This window comes from Callospermophilus lateralis, chromosome 13 (assembly GCF_048772815.1).
Source record: "Callospermophilus lateralis isolate mCalLat2 chromosome 13, mCalLat2.hap1, whole genome shotgun sequence".
Taxonomy (NCBI): Eukaryota; Metazoa; Chordata; class Mammalia; order Rodentia; family Sciuridae; genus Callospermophilus; species Callospermophilus lateralis.
Genome location: NC_135317.1, coordinates 96,126,044 through 96,143,777, shown reverse-complemented (window position 1 = coordinate 96,143,777; position 17,734 = coordinate 96,126,044). Strand labels below are relative to the sequence as shown.

The window sequence follows — 17,734 nt, the reverse complement described above, 5'->3', positions numbered from 1 at the left end:
ATGGAGACAATGTCTTGCCTGTTTGTTTTCCATCAAGAACCACCAATACTACACCATGCCAGCCTGCTGCTGCCTCCAATTGGGATGCCGAAGGGCCCAGAAGTGACTCCTGCTGCCACTCAGCTCAGTCATCCACAGAATGAGCTAAAGAAGATCTAACACCCAGCTAAAATGCAGGGAGAAGAACTTAGGGGAGCACACCCTGTTCCTGGGACCAAGAATATAAGAGCAGGAAGTAAGTATTCAACAGTCTTGCCCTGTCTCCCCTCCCATTTTGTTCTTCCTTCTTCTTCTCCCTGCTTGTTCTCCTTCCTCATTCTCTCTCCATTTTATTTATTATTCTCTTTGCCCTTCTCCTCCTGCTGTGACCTCCCAGTTGGCTCCGTGCCACTGTTCAAGATGTTCATTACATAACATGACTTATGCAAGCAAAATAACCTGCTGCCTGCCATGCTAGACTGGGTGGAAACCCGGGGTGAAAAGAAAGCACCCAAACTTGGCACTTCTGGGCTATTTTTGACTATCTACAAGGAAAATCAGCCAGACAGGGCTTACATGTTTCACGTGCACCGGACTTTAAATCTCTCCGGTGCACTAATTCAGCCAGATCTTGGAGCTCTTCAGTCTCAAAGGGCAGAGCAAGAGTTTGTCAGAGACAAGGGAGTTTGGGGTGAGTGGGAAAGTGGTAAACCAACTCAGTGATTAAATAATGTAAGGAACAGGTCAAGAGTCTTCTACTCTTTCTATCTTCTGTCTCCAGCTCTGAGATTCCCAGTCAGCATATCTTCTAAAAACTTTGCCGAGTCCATGTGAGTTAAGAGTAGCTTCTGGAAGTGTGTCTTGGTCTTTTTCTTTTTTTTTTTTTTTTCAAGCATTTTATTAGTTGTTGATGGTCCTTTATTTATTTATGTGGTGCTGAGAATCAAACCCAGTGCCTCACACATGCTAGGCAAGTGCTCTGAGCCACAGTCCCAGCTCCTCTTGGTCTTTTTCATTAGTTGTCTAGACAAAATGGAAAGGACTTACCAATAATTTCAAGTTCCCAGAAATGACTTACGGTAACTATGTTCCCTGAAGGATGTCCATGACTCCTGGATCCTGATTATTAAAACAGAAATATTAGTAAGGCCCCCTCAGGATTCTTTCTGAGCACGCTGCAGTAAGAACACAAAAGTATGTTCAGGGTTTCCGGTTTTGTGTTTTTCTGCTTAGGAATTGTCTCCCCCCACCCCCACCCCCCTCCGCAAGCTCTAGAAGAGCTGATCCATAAAGTCATTTTTTAGGACCGAAGAAAACTTGGCCTAGGGTGAAAAGGAAATTGATCAGATTGTGTTGTATGTCTTCCCCAAATATTTTAATTCAGGTGTAACATGTTTACAAGAATCAAGAGTCTTTGATGGGAAGATGCTTCAGGAAGGAGCACACAGGTTTGGGTTTGTAGTGGGGCTAATGTGGATGAAGAAATTACAACTGGCTTTGGAAGGCCTACAGGAGTCCAGTCTAGAAATTCCCTTTACTGTTTACATAAACTAAGCAGTTTGGAGGTTTTATGGCCCTGTGGAGACTGCCTCTTTCTTCTTTGCTGTTCCAGGTTTCCTGAGTGGCTCCTAGAGAGCCCGCCTTCTGTTTGGGATAAAGAGAAGGAAAGAATCAACACCCCCTTTCTCTTCCCAGAAACTGAACCGGAAATCCTTTATGTATTTATTTACTTTGGGTCCTAGGGAAATCTGGGGCACTTTATCACTGAGCTCACCCCCCACCCCGCCCCGCCCCACGGTCCTGCTTATTTTTTAATTTTTGAGACAGGGTTCCACTAAGCTATTGAGGGTCTCACTAAATTGCTAAGAATAAATTGCTTGAATTTGTGATTCTCCTGCCTCAGCCTCCCAAGTTGCTGGAATTATGGGCTGTGCATCACCACGCCCTGATGGAAATCCTTTTTTTGTTTGTTTTTTTCCCTAATATGGGATGGAACCAGGGCATGCTTAGGCAAGCTTTCTACATCTCAACCCCTGAACTACAGACCCCAATATCACTCTCTGACAGACAAGAGGGCATAATTTAAAGAATTTACAAGACTAAAGGAATTAAAGGAGTCAAAGGAAACCAGAAACCTTAAATGAAGGCCTTTCTCCCCAGGGTAACATTGTAACCTGAACCAGTCCTTCCCTGCAGAGGTGGAGCTCCCGCTTCCCCTTCAGTGGGAAGGAATTCAGCCCCTCTCATTTTCTCCCTTATACCACTCACTTTGGGGAAAGACTCGTCACAGGCAACACTATGGAGAGACCCATGTGACAAAGCACTGAACCTAGTCAATCTTCAAAGACTGCAGCCCATAGGTAGAACCATGCAGTTAAACACCCCCAGGTTCCCCACCCTTGGCAAAAATCTGTGAGATAATAAATGCTTGCTATTTTAAGTTGCTACATTTGGGGGCAATTTGTTATTCAGCAGCTGACAACACACTGTGATCTTTTCCAATGGCATATAACCCTCAGGGATGTTGGACTGAACTACCTGAGCGTGACTGTCACCCAGCTTTAGAACTCCAGAGTTCTCCCTGAAAGGAGTGGTTAAATATTCCTATTACTAATATCACTACAATATTTATGGTCAAATATTCCTGTTACTACTAATATTAAACGTTTTCTCATGAATTTTCCCCCAAAGACATGCTATGAACCTTTATATGCAATAACTAATCAAAAGTTTAAAGAGGCTGGGTGTAGTGGCACACACTTGTAATCCCAGTGGCTTGGGAGGCTGAGGCAGGATGATCATGAGTTCAAAGTCAGCCTCAGCAATGGTGAGGTGCTAAGCAACTCAGTGAGACCCTGTCTTTAAGTAAAATACAAAATAGGGCTGGGGATGTTGCTCAGTGGTTGGTTCAATCCCCGGTATTCCTCCCCTCAAAAAAAAAAAAAAAAAAAAAAAAATTCAAGAATTCCAAGATAGCAAGTTCAGCCCAGAGCAGCTTTGATGGTTCAGGCTAGAATTAGAAATATAGAAGGAATTTAGGGGATGTCCCTGGCTTATCTAAGGCTGATTCTGTAAGAATGATGTCAATTTCTCTAGAAGTGAACCATTTAAAGCCACAGAGAGACTAAGCATGTTCCCAATTCTCCCCTCCCATGGGAAGGGAGGTGCTTGAAAGATTTAGCTGCCTTCAAATTATAGCAAATTGTGATGATCATCCCCAAAGGTCCTGCATTTGGGATTAGGGAGAGGAGAATATTTCTGGATCAGATAATCTACGATTATCTGTGGGTTCTCTGGTCCTATCACCTGGACCACACCCAATCTTGGAAGCTAAGCAGGTCAGACCTGGTTGATACTTGGATGGAAGATTAACTCTAGGAGCTTGTACACAAACCATTAACATCTGAGATTAATAGTTAAGGATAAAGTGCCGCCTTCTGACTTCTACCCACTTGCCCACTCTTGTTAGTCACTCTTCTGGTAGTGACCTCTCTCAGACCATTTAAATTCAACAAACATGTATTGAAAGTCTGCTTACCTAAGCAGCTAGGCCAGAGATGTGTTTATGTAAAAATGTTACTAGATTGGCAGTTTCTAGATCCTAAACTCACCTAGGAATGAATCTGGTAGTAGCTTGAGGAGACAGGACCTCTCCTCTAATAGAAGTTCTGAGACAGTGGATCCTTCTACTGTATTCTTTCTAAACTTGGCTCTCAATTAGAGTTCCTTTCCAGAGATGAGACATGTTTACTTCTCCCAAAACATCCTTCTGTCTCCCCTCCCCCAATGTGGTTCTAAACTTTATTCGATACCATTACTTGAGTAGAGTTATCAAAATAGTTCATAAAATCATTTGAGGATAAGCCGTATAGCATAGTCCCAGAAATCCCATACTATTTGTAAGGCCAGTAAAACCCATTAGCTTTCAGAGGAGGTGGGGTATGAAGACAGAGAAGAGGAAACAGAAGAATTTCCTTGCACTTATTCATTTGCTCACACCAAAACACCAACATTGTGTCCATTTGGCCTCCATTTTATTTATTCATTTGTGGGCAGGATCTTGAATGACTCTCCAATTGAACATCAATAGAGTTGTGTGACAGAGTCACAAGGGGGGAGTTATTCTAAACCTTTATTGAGAGGCAAGTGCAAAAAGGCTTCAACAATTTAGATTTGGCGGTTGAGTGCCCACTGGAGTTAAGTCAGCAGATCTGCTGACTGTGCCATATGGTGGAGGAGCTGACCACGCTGAGACAAGTTGAGATTTCAAAACAATGCAAGTAATTTGCTGAGGTCCAAGGCCCCTGAAAAGCAATTCACTGAATAACAATAGGAACTGCCTGGACACTTCCTCCATAACACTGGACAAGGCCACTCCTCTCCTTTATTAGTGGGGCTCCGTGCAGTCAACCTACTTACTGGTTGACAGAACCTGAGAAACTCTTGTCCATAAAGTACAGAGGAAGGGGGAGCTCATTAGAAAGAGCTGACGGCAGGAATCTGCTTTAAGAATGATCATAGTTTTCACATCTCATCTTCCTATACCCAGCGACAGCCTTTTCAGCTCAGCAAAATCTCCTGTGTATTTTTTTCTGGAAGAAAGAGTCTCTGTCTCTTTAAGATATTATATATTGGGGTGGGGGAGTGCTACATAAGATCTATTGTTTATTCAAATCATATGCATATGCACGTCCTCACAAATATGTATGCTTATATCATATATGTGTATATTGCATTTTGTGAAAACAAGAATGAAAACTTTGTTTTTGCAGTACTGGGGATTAAACCCAGGGCTTTGCTCATGTTAGGCATCCCTTGAACTACACCCCCAGTTCAAGTGTGAAATTTTTTATACATTATACTCTTTTACACATTTTTACGGTTGGTGATTGAGCTAAGGGCTATAAAATGGCAAAGCTCTAATCAGCCCACTTTGTTTACAGGAGTAATTGTCTGAAGCCTTTGGAGTTATATGAATTGCCACTTTATATTAGTTATAACATAAAGCAACATGAGGCTCTTGGCAGCCCGATTCCAAACAGAATTAACGGAGCAAGCACTGGTTCTTTCCCATTACACACTTCAGAAGCTTTTGTGGGGCTGTGTTTTGTAGTGAAAAACAATCAACACATGGTTCAGTTATTTTTAAACTCAGTAACAGAAAACTTCACCTTAGTGCCACTGCTAGAGTTATAGCAATCCAGACTTCACAGGTTTGACAACATCTAGTAAGCAGAGCTGTAGGCTTAAAGCTCAGAAAACTGATGCTTAATAGCTCAGTGGTGCACACCTGTAATCCCAGAGACTTAAGAGGCTGAAGCAGGAGGATCACAGGTTCAAGACCATCCTCAGCAAGACCCTGTCTCAAAAAGTAAAGAGGGCTGGGGATGTGGCTCAGTGGTTCAGTGCCCCTCAGCTCAATCCCCAGTACCAACAATCAAACAACTCATTAAACAAGTAATGCTGGCAATGAGACAGGTCTGGGAATACAGTGGTAAGAAGAAAAGCAGGATCACTGAATTCATAGTTTATTATAGTTGCCTTTTATTTATTTTTGGTTTTACGGATTGAGCCCAGCTACATCCTCAGCCCTTTTTGAGACAGGGCCTTACTAAGTTGGTTAGGGCCTTGCTAAGTTGCTGAAGCTGGCTTCTAACTTGTGATCCTCCTGCCTCAGCCTCAGTAGTTACTGGGATTACAGGTGTGTGTTACCATGCCCAGCTCATGGTTTACAATTGAAAAGTCCTGTTGAGTGATGGGACTTCTGCTTTCTTTGGGACAACAAGCTGCTTTCTAGACATTGCACCTTATTGGTAGCTGGAGTTAGCTATGAAGCTGAGTGAGCTATTTGGAGCCCAGGCAGGACGCAGTGGTTCAAGAACTCCTTTTAACCACTAATATAGCATTCTGTCAGCAATAATATAGATCTTTTAAAATGGCCCTAGGAAGCATCTATCAAAGGAATTCCTCTATTAGCTCTTACTCTGTAATTGGAAAGGGGGAACTCATGTTTATGGGGTATATGGAGAACCTTTGGTGAACACTGGCCTGTATCTTTAAGGCTGAAGGCATGGGCCATGTTGTTTAATCTGTCTCATCAACCTGTTTAATCTATCACTGATAAAAGTTACCATGTAACTTGGTGTCTGCTAAATGAGCTATAAGAAACAGCTTAGAAACACAAGGGAATTGCTCTGTGACCTGTAGATCAAAACCAATTCTAGCTGAGAGTCAAGAAAAAAATGTTTGTTTCCACCTAAATTGTGATTTTACAATAAACAGGTTTCCTTTTCATGTGATCTTGTCTGTGAATTGATTACAATGAATAAAAACCCACTGTGCTGGGGCTGGCCATTGCCTCTTCTGTCTACTTGTAGGAGTGACCCAGTGAAGGGAAGCAATCCAGCTGGGGAGGTAGAAGCAGAGGCTCAGTTGAAATGAGACTAACTGCATATACATCAAACCAGGAAAAGTGCTGATAGGGCATACAATCACGCTAGAGCAATAGGTATAAACCAAGACCACGCTCAGCAAACCACTAGGTAGGATGCCCCTACTTGAAAATTATGTCATTATGGGTCGATGTTCCTAGGAAGTCATGCATACCTAGGATTATACAAAGCTAGAACAAGAGACACTTGCATGAAGAAAATTGTCATCTCTAACAACTGCCATTTAACAGGCCCCAGCTGCCTCCAAACTGATAGTACACACCAATCACTTTTAAACAATCACTCTGCCCACCAATCTCAACAGTACTGCATGTTTGAACTCACCTGTTTTTTGTCAGGTGTATGCTCAGCACCATGGGAGGAGGAGGTTGCTTCTATCCAACTAAGTAAGGAACACACTAAAGTAGGAATAGGCCAGAATAAGTGGAACCTCCAGGGACCAAGATCAAGGACACAGAGGCATCAACGTGGAGCCTGCTGAGCGCACCTTGGGTTAAGAACTAAGGACAAGTTTATGCCAGCCTTGGACAATTTTGCCCAGGGTAGCAACATGGTCAGTGTTTGCTATTTAATCACTGGCAGCTGGGCAGAGAATGAACACGGGAAGAACAGGACTAATATAACCAGTTAATCACACATTACATACTTTGAGCTGTTATTTTAAAATAAGCCAGGACTGTTGGAAACCATGTCACAGCAGTGCTAGTCAAAACCCAACTCTGGCTCGCAGAAAGGGGAGAAGTGGAAGGCTAGGAAATGTCAAAGTGGTGTGACCCAACAGTCCCAGTGAGGACAACCCCTGGGATCCCAAATACCCCAAGTTAGAGGCACAAGGAAAAAGCTCATCAGCAATGTGACTCCACAGTTTTAAAAATTCAAAGAGCTGAGAGACCTGAGCTTATTTTGCCTCCCAAAACAAAACACTGCCCCCCACTTTTTTTGGTTAGGAAATACAGAAATGAAATGGCACATAAGTTTTTTTTAAAACAACCACAAAGAAACAAGTCAGAAGAGATCGTTCTTATGTTAGGTTGATTTATAAGCGCTGCTCTGGGCAGTTACAGTTTGTTTACAACAAGGAGTTATCTAATTCTAACATACTGTACATGGCAATTAGAAGTTGTCATGGCAAGAGAAAACCACAGCTGGCCTGCTGTGGCCAGCACAAAAACCAGGAACAGTAGGGGAAATTCAAACGGAGAGGGGGCTTGTTTATTATAAAAGAAAAAAGGAATAACTCCTTAGGAATCTTAACAAAGAAAGGAATATTTTGCACTGGGAAGAAAGACACTAGGATACAACATTACAAGTATTTTTACTCCAGCCCTGTCCCCAACTCCTCCCAAGAGGAGAGTGGAAAGAGATGGTTGAAGCAGACAATTTTGAAAAATTAGACTTAGAAATCCTACAAATTTGATTAAAATCTAAACTTCTGTTTTGCTTTTAAAAAATTTAATGTATCAAAAGGCCTGCTTTAGTGACATGCTAGTTTCACCAAAAAATAACCCAATGCCTTCTGCAGGAACGCTCTCATGTGGGCCAGCCAACTCGCTCCCAGAAACCCATGGACAATTATGTGGGTCTTAAACCTCACCACTGGGCTCAGGTGACCACCAGTAATGTCATTCACCTGGCAACCGTCCAGGGTCCACCTCCTTAAGAAGGGTGGACAGGGCAGGGCAACCCTTAAGTGGTAATGAAGACTAAGCGCCCCTAGTAACCAACTTTCCCAGTACTACACTCCCGACCCCTGCTCCAAAGGATCTCCTTTATTTCTAAACCAAAGTATTTGCTTCAAACTTAGCACCCAGTGACCAGGACTGGTTTCCTCCCTTAGAAAAACACATACCCACACACCCATAATTTTTTTGTTTTTATATTTAAATATAAAAATACTACTCTGCTTTGTGTTATAAATGAAGGACCAAGCACTAAGATCTTTTTCTTTAAGACAGGGCTTTCTATCAGTTTACCCAGCTTTGTGTCCATGGAAGGGAATGCAGCCCCAAGCAAGGGAAGTGCTGCAGTAGGAGACCAGGGCATTTCCCTGGCTGACCGCCACCCCACCTTCTCTATAGTTTTAGCTTAAGAAATAAAGCTTTCCACACGAGGGGGAATTCTAACCTAACCTCACCAGGCCTCCTCTTTCAGCAACCTTGAAGAAAATGTACCTCCCTGCTCCCCCAGAACATGCTGCAACCCACAGCCATGCCTGACAGGCACCCCTTCCCACTAGCGCATTAAAAAAAAGCCTCATTAACAAGAAAAAGGGGCTGGGGGTGAAGAGATTAAAAACGTAACACCTCTATCCTGGCCAAAGAAAGCAAGATTAACTGGGCATGAGGAATAAAAAAAGACCTTGATATTCCACCCTTTGAGTTACAATCAGGACAAGCAGGACAACACAGAGGGTGAAGAGTTGGAGTGGGAGGCAGAACTAGGAGGGGCTTGAAGGCTGAGGTCTAGTCCATTTAGTTTTTGTATTGGAAGGGTTCATCTCCGGTTTCATTGAGAAGACACGTGCGGATGAGGGCTTCTGTCACTGAATAGGGGTCACAGTTGGCAGAGGGGCGACGGTCTTCAAAGTAACCCCTCCTCTCCTGGCCGACAGTCCGGGGAATGCGGATGCTGGCACTACGGTTGGCCACGCCAGCAGAAAAGTCGTTGATGTTGGAGGTTTCGTGGAATCCAGTTAGGCGCCGGGCATTGTCCAGGCCCCCCTTGGGATCATAGGCACGAATGTGGTACTGGTGCCGCTTGCTTAGTTTCTCAATGGCCTCCTCAATGTACCTTAAAAAAAAGAAAAAAAAAAAAAAAACAAGATGAGGGTTAACCTTATCACCAAAAAAAAAAAAAAAAATCCTCCCTTCAAGGACAAGAACAGGTAGGCATCATCCAGGACTGACGTTCACCAAAGTATAGGGCCAGCACAACCAGTACTCCATGACTCACACCAGTGACCGCCTTGTTACTATGTACCCCAGTGCTCAGAATGCCTGACATGTAGCACCAAGGCATTAGGTGCTGAAAGACTTTCTCCCACCCATAAGCACCAATCTATGTGCTTGTACTGTTACTAAATTAGTTCTTATTAAATACTTTTAAACTTTCCCTATCACCATCTTTAATTCTATTCCTTGAGTATTATTTGGTACTTTCTAAATGAGAACAAAACGACAGAATTAGAAAAAAATAAGCCAATTGTCAAGAGCTAAGGCATTTGTAGCCTGAAGTTCAGCTTACCTGTCCCCTATACAAACACTTGGCAAAACACAAAGAGACGTAAAGAGATTGATATTCCCTTCCCAAGCCTTTTTCATTTGAGAATAAACATGACTCCCCCCCACCCCACAGCAGACACTCACTTCAGACCATTCTCCTCCCTCATGGCCTTGGTACTAAAGTTGGTGTGGCAGCCGGCACCATTCCAGTTTCCAGGAATGGGCTTGGGATCAAAGGTAGCTATCACTCCAAAGTCTTCACATACGCGATGCAAGATGAAACGGGCCACCCAGAGATGATCTCCCATGTGGATTCCTTCACAAGGTCCTATTTGGAATTCCCACTAGAAAGAATGAGAAGGTTGGCCTTTACAATAAAGCCAGCTGCTCATCTGAACTCAAGCTCAAGCCTGCTTTCTTCCCACCTCGACTCCAACCCACTCTGAAATTGTGGGTTAGTGACTGGTGCATCAGCAGCCCTTGCTAGCCCAAGCCCCCATTTGCCTACCTACCCCGACATCTTCAGAGGGCAGGAAGCTGACAGACCAGAGCCTTTACCTGGGCAGGCATGACCTCAGCATTTGTCCCTGTAATCATGACTCCAGCATACAAGCAGGCCCGGTAATGAGCTTCTACAATGTCCCTGCCATAGGCTTTGTCTGCTCCCACGCCACAGTAATATGGACCTGTAGGTTTCAAGACAATGTGGTAAAAGTGGGGGAAATCCCCCAAATCCCCAAATCAGAAATCTCAAGTCCTGGACTAGTTGTTCTCCTGAATCCCCAATCCCTGTCTTCACCTACAGGTGGGGAATGAAGAAATTAGGGGGTTCCTCTTTGCCACAGCCTCGTGAACCCTTCCACCTCAGCCCCTTCTCACTTTATACATTTACATCCATCTCTGGATTTGGGTAACAAGAAGGCATGTCTCTACTGTTATTTTCAGCGGGTCTCAACTTTTTTTTGAGAGTTGTTCCTATCTCTGGAGAGAAGGGCTTTCCTGGACTAAGCACCTGGGGGAGGATTAGTTTGCCTTTTACCCAAAAGGACTTACCTTGGGGACCTGGAAAGCCATTAGAAGGCCAACCAAAGGGATGACCATCTGTGCCCATGAGAGTGTATTCCTGTTCCATTCCAAACCAGGGATGCTGGTTGCTCACCATTTCCATTATCCGTTTACAGGTGTGCCTTAAATTGGTCTCTAGAAAGTGAGTCAACATGTTATTAGGGACACATATACTGGGCCTGGATGCTGATATGCAAACAGTCTTCCTACTCTACACAGCTGAGATGATCATGAATTGACCTAGGGAAAACCTTTGTGTCCCATCACCAAGTCAGGAAAATGGGAAAAGCTGCATTTACACATCACATCTGCAGGAGATCCTCTGAAAGACTTTAGTTAGTTATAATTAAACTCAGTTACAACCAAGTCACATGGCAGTGGATTCAAAACAGAGCAAGTGTTCACCTTATCTGCATGCTGGCCACCTCCCAAGCACCAAATGCCAGGCACTTCCACCCTCTATTCATAAGACAGCTGCTTGTAGTTGTCAAATTTATCCTTTAATTTCTCAGGCACTTAGAGCCAAAGCTGTAATTATTTTTTTGCACGGTTTTGGGGATGGAATCCAGGGGCCTTGCACGGAGCTATATCTCCAGGCCCCGCCCCCTTATTTTAAATTTTGAGACAGAGTCTCACGAAGTTGCCAGGCTGGCCTTAAACTTGTAATCCTTCTGCCTTATTCTCCAAGTAGCTGGGATTACAGGCATGCACCACTGTCCCAGCCAAGTCTAATTTTTATTGAGAATAGTTTGTCCTGTAGGAGGCTTACATTCCAGGTGAGCTTAAGTGCTAAATTATATAGCATTGGCTGGTGCAAAAGAAAAACAAAAATGAGATGAGCTCAACTGGAAACAATTTCCAAGCTAGAACAGAACTTCAAAACAAAAAATATTCATCTGAATAACAACCCTGAGGTGGGCATTAGAAGAACTTTTTTGAGACAAGGTATCTCACTAAATGCAGAGGTTGGACTCAAACTTGTGATCTTCCTACCTTAGCCTCTCGAGTTGTGGGGATTATAAGCATGGCCACTGCACCCAGTTTTGGAGGCTCAAAAGTGTTGTTAGATAACTTGCTCACACTTTGGGGCAAGCCACAGAGCCAGGAAACCCAAGGTTGCCTTGGCTTCAGAGCCCACGCCCTTTACCAACAATAATGCCCCATGCAAAGGCAAAGAAGGTTTAGAGTCACTAAGTCTCATTGACTGACAACTGCGAAAGACCTGTCTGCAAATAGGGACCCTAAGGTGCAGTTATAGCAAACCTCAGGGCAAATGTATGTTATCTGGGAACCAAGATGCTCATGTTTGTCAGTGGATAAACTATACTGTTTAGTGAAACAGCAACCAATATTTGATGTACAATTGCTCCAAAAGATTTGCATATATTAAATAATTTAATCTTACCAACTTTCAGGTGAATTTTATTATTTTCTCAATTTTTAAATCAGCAAAATAGCAGTTCAGGATTCAAACAAGATTCTGAATCCAGGTTCTTAAAAATTTCCAGGCAAACAGGTAGCTCTGTCACTGGGGAGTCTTAGCAGCAAAAACATTAAAAATTCATCATTGTACACAACTAGTAAAGGGGACCATGGAAGGTGGAGAGATAGACCCCCAATCCTCCAAATTCTTAAACAGTGCTTATAGTCTAGTCTTCCTAATATTGATTCCAGAATGTCTCCTCCCCTTACAGAATTGCTGGACTGAGGTGGGGCCATCCAAACCCATCTTATACATACCTGCAGGTTTTCGGTTGTACTTGAAAACTTCACAGAACACCAGCTTGTTGGGATCCTTGCGGAAGGGGTCCCGAAACATGGCAGCAGGTACAAGATACATGTCACTATTGGAGCCTTCAGACTGAAAAGTACTAGAGCCATCAAAATTCCACTCAGGCAACTCTGAATCAAAAAGAGAAGGGAAAATTAAAAATGTATAGGAAGGCTTCTCAGGCAAGAAGTATATCCAGCCCCTCGTTCACCTTTCCATTTCTAAAGATTTACTTTGTCATTCCCAGAAAGTGTGGCATGAACGCATCCTTGTGTAAAACAACATCTCTACTTACGTACCTGCATTCCAAGTAAGATCATTGTACCCTCACTTCCTTAAAAGAATTAAGTCACAAGAGCCACCAAAGGTTGACAGACATTTCCTACTTACATAAGTCTACTCTACACCAGCAGACAATGAGGTACTTTGTTATTACAATTAGTGAATCCGTCATTTAAGAGACAGGGGAAAGATTCTGGTTCTTTCATTAGGCCATCTGTGTTGCTTCCTTCTCTCATCCCCTACTTTCACTGACTGTCCTAACCAACGTGTCCTTATTTTGCAGATAAAGAAAACAGACTGATGCTCCCATACCACTAGTTCACTTTTCTCACTGTTTTAGAGGTCAGTTCCTTCATATCTCCTATTGACTGAGTTCTCAGATGGCAGAGGCCTGTTCAACACCTGCCACATAGCACTTCATATGCTCCATATTACGGTCCTTCATTCAATCAATCCAAATGTGCATATAAGCAGAAGAATAAGCTATTCTAATGTAGGCAGGAGGTGACAGTTTTTCCCCTGGCCCATTCCCAGAAGGGCAAGGGCTACAACTTGTTCTAGACTAAAAAAATGAAGATCACAAATCTAATATAGTAACTCCTCAAGGGACATGTAACCAGATCATTTAAAATTTCTAAAAGTGGCTCCAACAAAAAACAAATGGTGAGTCCCCCCCGTTATAAACCACTTTAGAGGATGTACTTGGCATGCAGAAGTCCAGTGATATGACTACTAAACGCAGACTTCAGCAGTGTGCAAATTACTTGGCATATTCAGTTAAGAGCAGTGGTTTTCAAACTGGGTTCCCAGGGGTGCCTTAGAGCCAGTTAAGTAGGATGGTCAAGTCAGGAAAGTCTCCAGCCCCTTATCCTCTACAAATTACAGTCAAACCTTCTCTCTTCAATATATTGGTTTACACACAAGTCCATTTAAATAAAGGGCTTCCATTGTTGCTGTGCTTTAAGGCTATGCAGAAGCTTAACACTGATTGAAGTTTGAAAAGCCTTGGTGTTTGCTGCCCACCCCCACACTGCCCCCACCCTAGGCAAGTACCCCATTTGTGCCCAATCTCACCTTCTACACTCTTGGGCTCAGAGTCCAGGGTGCGAGTCTTGCAGCGAAGTCCTTCTCCAGTACCATCAATCCAGATATACATAGCTTGGACTTTCTCACCCTGAGGCAGGGACATATACACCTGCTTGATGCCTTTGTTCAAGTGGGAACTTGCTGAGGTGGCCATGATGGAAGATGTTCTGAAGAGAAAAAAGTAATTTTATCAACACCCACTCCAAACAGATTCCCTCTAGGAATGGCTTAAGGGACACAATTGAATTAAGAGTGGTAGTGGAGAGCCCGCCCCTTTAGAACACAACTAAAGTAACAATTATTTGCTCTGCCTTCAGAGAGTTCAAAACTTCATATTACACAAAAGTAACATAAGAGTATGGTGTAAAAATCTGATCATCACCTTTTGAAGCAATTAAAGCAGATACTTGGGGCTGGGTACGAAGCTCAGTGACACAGTACTTATATAGCAAAACAAAAAACTTGCTAGACCAAGGCCTTGGTATTAACTGACATCTCTTGGCATCTTGGGGCTCAGAGGTTGAATAGTTTCAGATACTACAGATCTGAAGCTTCCAAGCTAGAATCTATGTTTTCAATTCTAAAATTCCATTAGTCTAGTGCAAAGTTTTATTCCCTCAGTGTGGCTAAGGTAGGTAACTTTTTGAAATAAGTGACTAGGAGGAAACAAAAATGATAATACAAATGGAGGAACTTTAGATAGGGCAAAGGGGAGGGAAGAGAAGGGAGTGGGCAAGGGGTAGGAAAGACGGTGGAATAATTGGATATCATTACCCCAAGTACACGTATGAAGACACTAATGATGTGACTCTACTTGGTAGAGTCTACTGTCTACCAGAGACATAAAAAATTGTGCTTTATATGTGTCCTATGAATTGAAATGCATTCTGCTGTCATATATAACAAATTAGAGATTATTTTATTTTTTTAAATGACAATACAAAGTTTAGAGACAGAATGTTTACCATCTTCCAATTCAAGTAAAATCCAGCTAGAGACCTGGTTGCTGTGGTTTCTGTTCTGAATCAGACTCCACTGTGCATGCTGCATAATTTTTCATTGGTGTGATGTAAAATTCTCACTTCAGAAGACAGGCCTCAGATTTAAATGTGAGAATGACAATATTCTGGGGATTTTACTAAAGACTCTTTACAAGTAGAAAATTTCCATTTCTAATCAAAAAGATCTGGGATTTCAAAAAGCTCCAAGGCATGATTGCAAGCCATGACCACAAAGCCTCCAAAAGAAGACATCTCTGAAGCCACAAAACCAGCCTCCATACAAGAGGAAATGTTCCCCCCTCCCTCCCTAGCCCAGGGTGGCTGGAAAGGGAACACACTGTTCTCCTCCAATGACTTGGGCAACTTTCTGAAGTACAGTGGCAAAAGTTTCTATGGGCAACCGTCCATGTTTGCCCAGCTGAAAACTGCTTCTCCCTCCAACTGCCTCACCCTTCCCCTGGGGAAGAGGAGGACCTCGCCTGTCCAGTCCTATTACAGAATCAACACCATCTTTACCTACAGAGTCTAGAAGACAGGTCATCAAATCCCACATCCCACCCCTGCCGTGGAAGGCCAGGACAACTTCTGAAAGCTACAACCCAGTCTCAGCTTTCCTCTCCAACATCAGACCACTGTCTCTAAGCCTAGGTTCCAGATCTCCTGTTCTTTGGTGAGACCAGTTGGATGCCAGCAGCTGGTGCCTACATGGTGCCAAGTTCACGTGGGAGAACGGGTTCTGAAGTTCAGGGTGGTGTCTGCAGATGCCCCCTTCGCAGTGTCCTCCTCCCTGCCCCCTCACTCACCCCTGCCAGAGAAGGTCTAAGGGACTGCTGGGATTGACCTCTCTAGCCCTCCTCTTTTTACTGTTGTGCTCATGCTTCTCTTCACTGGGGATCTCTCGCGGGTCCAAGCAACGAAGCTTTCTGGGTGAGGGTGACGGTGATGGAGTAGGGGAGAGGGACAAAGACACGGAGCGGTCCTGCCGAGGGGCATTGGAATAGACAGGCTGCTGGTGGAGTTGGTTTAAGGTCTTAGCCTTGACCCATGGTTTCTCCCCGGATTTGGAGTAGGCCACGAAGTCGCAGGAGTTGGTGGGGGTCGTCTCGGAGGCCTGAGACTCCAGGTCATCGTCATCTTCATTTGTGATCTTCTTTGAGAATTTGCGGCTGGAAGTGGATCTCCGCTTCCCGCCCCCGGGGGAGTTGGGATAAGCCACCTTGAGAGCAGCCCCCTCCCACTTAAGGTCCTGAAAATGGGCGCCCCGCCCCTCCGGCCCGCGTTGACCTCAGGGCCTCGCCGAACCAGCCATGCCCCGCGGGGGTAGAGGCCGGGGAGGGTCGAGCCGGCGTCGGCTGGAGGGACGGTGCGCGTCTGCTGCCTGGAGCCGGCCGGGTGTCTCCACTGCGATGTCCGCTCTCCACGACGCGACCCCGGCCCTCCATTGTTCGGTCACACTACAGGAGCCGGGGGACCCCGCAGCGGGAGCTGGCCGCGCAAACAACGCTCACGGCTCCCCACCTCAACCCGGGCGTCTAAGAGCCCGGTGCCACCAGGACTGCAAGGACGCGCCACCGCGGAAGGAGCCGCGGGGCGCCTGCGCCCGCCCTCGCGAAGGGGACCCTGCGGCCACTCGGTCCACACCGCACAAGCCACCCAGGGCGCGCGCCTCCGGGGGCGGCGCTTCGGGCCGCAAGTAGCGAAAGGAGGATCAAAACAACACCCTCCCCCACCGTCCCGCTCGGAGCCCGGTCGAGGGCGCGCCCCGCCGTCGCCAACCGGACGGGGCGGACTCGGAGCCGCCGGCGGCCCAAGCACGCGGGAAGCGGGAGCGTGAGAAGCCCGCGGCCGTGACCGAAATGCGGAGCTGGAGACAGCAGGTGGGAGGCGGCCGGGCCGGGCCGAAACCCAGGCCCGGGCGCCGCGCGTCACTCAGGGCCCGCGGGGCCGGCCGCGTGCTTACCTGGGCGGCGAGCAGGTGGCGGGCGGGCGGGCCGTGAGAGCGAGGTGAGGAGAGGAGGAGTTCGCCGGGGCGCTCAGCAGCTCCGCTCTTCTCCCATTCTCGGCTCTGTCGGGCCGCCTGCAACCCCGCACCCTTTATCGGCCGCCCAGGGCCGCCCCCGGCGCCCTGATTGGCTCGCCGCGGCCGGGACCGGGGCCCATCAGCTGATGCGCGCCGGGGCCCCGCGGCCATTGGGCGAGGAGCCGAGCGGGCGCCGCCGGGTGGGGCGAGGGAGCTGGGAAGAAAGAAAGAGAAAGGGGCGTGGGGGAGGGGAGCGCGGCCGCGGCGCGGAGGGCCGGGCCTGCCCGGGGACCCAGTCCTCGCTGCCCACCCGCCAGCCCCGAGGGCCGCCCGGGCCTCCTCCCTGGCTGCCTCCTCCGTGCAAGTTCCGTGAGCCCAGAATCACAGAAACCGAATTTCGCCCTTTGTTGTGAGAGAGCCGCCCTCCCGCCCTCCGCGCGCGCTCGGGTGAAGTTGGACGCGGAGCACTGGGGGCAAGCCCCAGCCAGGGCGGGAGGCCCTCGGCCAGCAGAGACCGGGCTCTCAAGCCTTGGAAGAGTACTCGTCCCTGCTCCCGTCGTGGGCTTGGGAAAGTGAACTGAACCCTGTGATTTCCTATTTTCCCCTGAAGTGCTGTGTTTCTGTACTCCAGAGAGGATTCTGGAGGGCTCCACAAAGGAGACCTGTCCAGTACTGCCTCAGTGAGACCCTGGGCAAGTCGCAGCCTCTCTGGGCCCAAGTTTCCATATCTGGGAAATGAAGTGGTTCCAAGAATGGCCTTTAGTGCCACCCACCTGATGTGAAATTTCTGCTTGCAGACTACCCTAAGGGCAGCTAAAGGAAAGCAGCAGGTTTTCCAGCTCTTCCCAGGCCCCCTT

General features: G+C 46.1%; 1 protein-coding gene across 1 annotated transcript; it reads right to left on the bottom strand.

The window, feature by feature from the left end:
- Positions 1-7,446: 7,446 nt before the first annotated feature.
- On the bottom strand, positions 7,447-16,937 carry Glul (glutamate-ammonia ligase). Its single transcript, XM_076832025.1, has 7 exons — positions 16,818-16,937; positions 13,845-14,023; positions 12,458-12,619; positions 10,706-10,852; positions 10,211-10,338; positions 9,797-9,996; positions 7,447-9,221 (listed from the first exon to the last, which is right to left on the bottom strand). Exons 2-7 carry the CDS (start codon positions 14,008-14,010, stop codon positions 8,903-8,905), a joined length of 1,122 nt encoding a protein of 373 aa, XP_076688140.1. The 5' UTR covers positions 14,011-14,023; positions 16,818-16,937; the 3' UTR covers positions 7,447-8,902.
- Positions 16,938-17,734: the final 797 nt, after the last annotated feature.

Coding starts and splice junctions, on each gene's coding strand:
- Glul (XM_076832025.1), bottom strand. CDS start 14,010: ATGGCCACCTCAGCAAGTTCCCACTTGAACAAAGGCATCAAGCAGGTG. Junction 10,853..12,457: donor GTACAACCGAAAACCTGCAG/GTATGTATAAGA, acceptor CTCACTTTCTAG/AGACCAATTTAAGGCACACC. Junction 9,997..10,210: donor CTGAGGTCATGCCTGCCCAG/GTAAAGGCTCTG, acceptor CATTCTTTCTAG/TGGGAATTCCAAATAGGACC.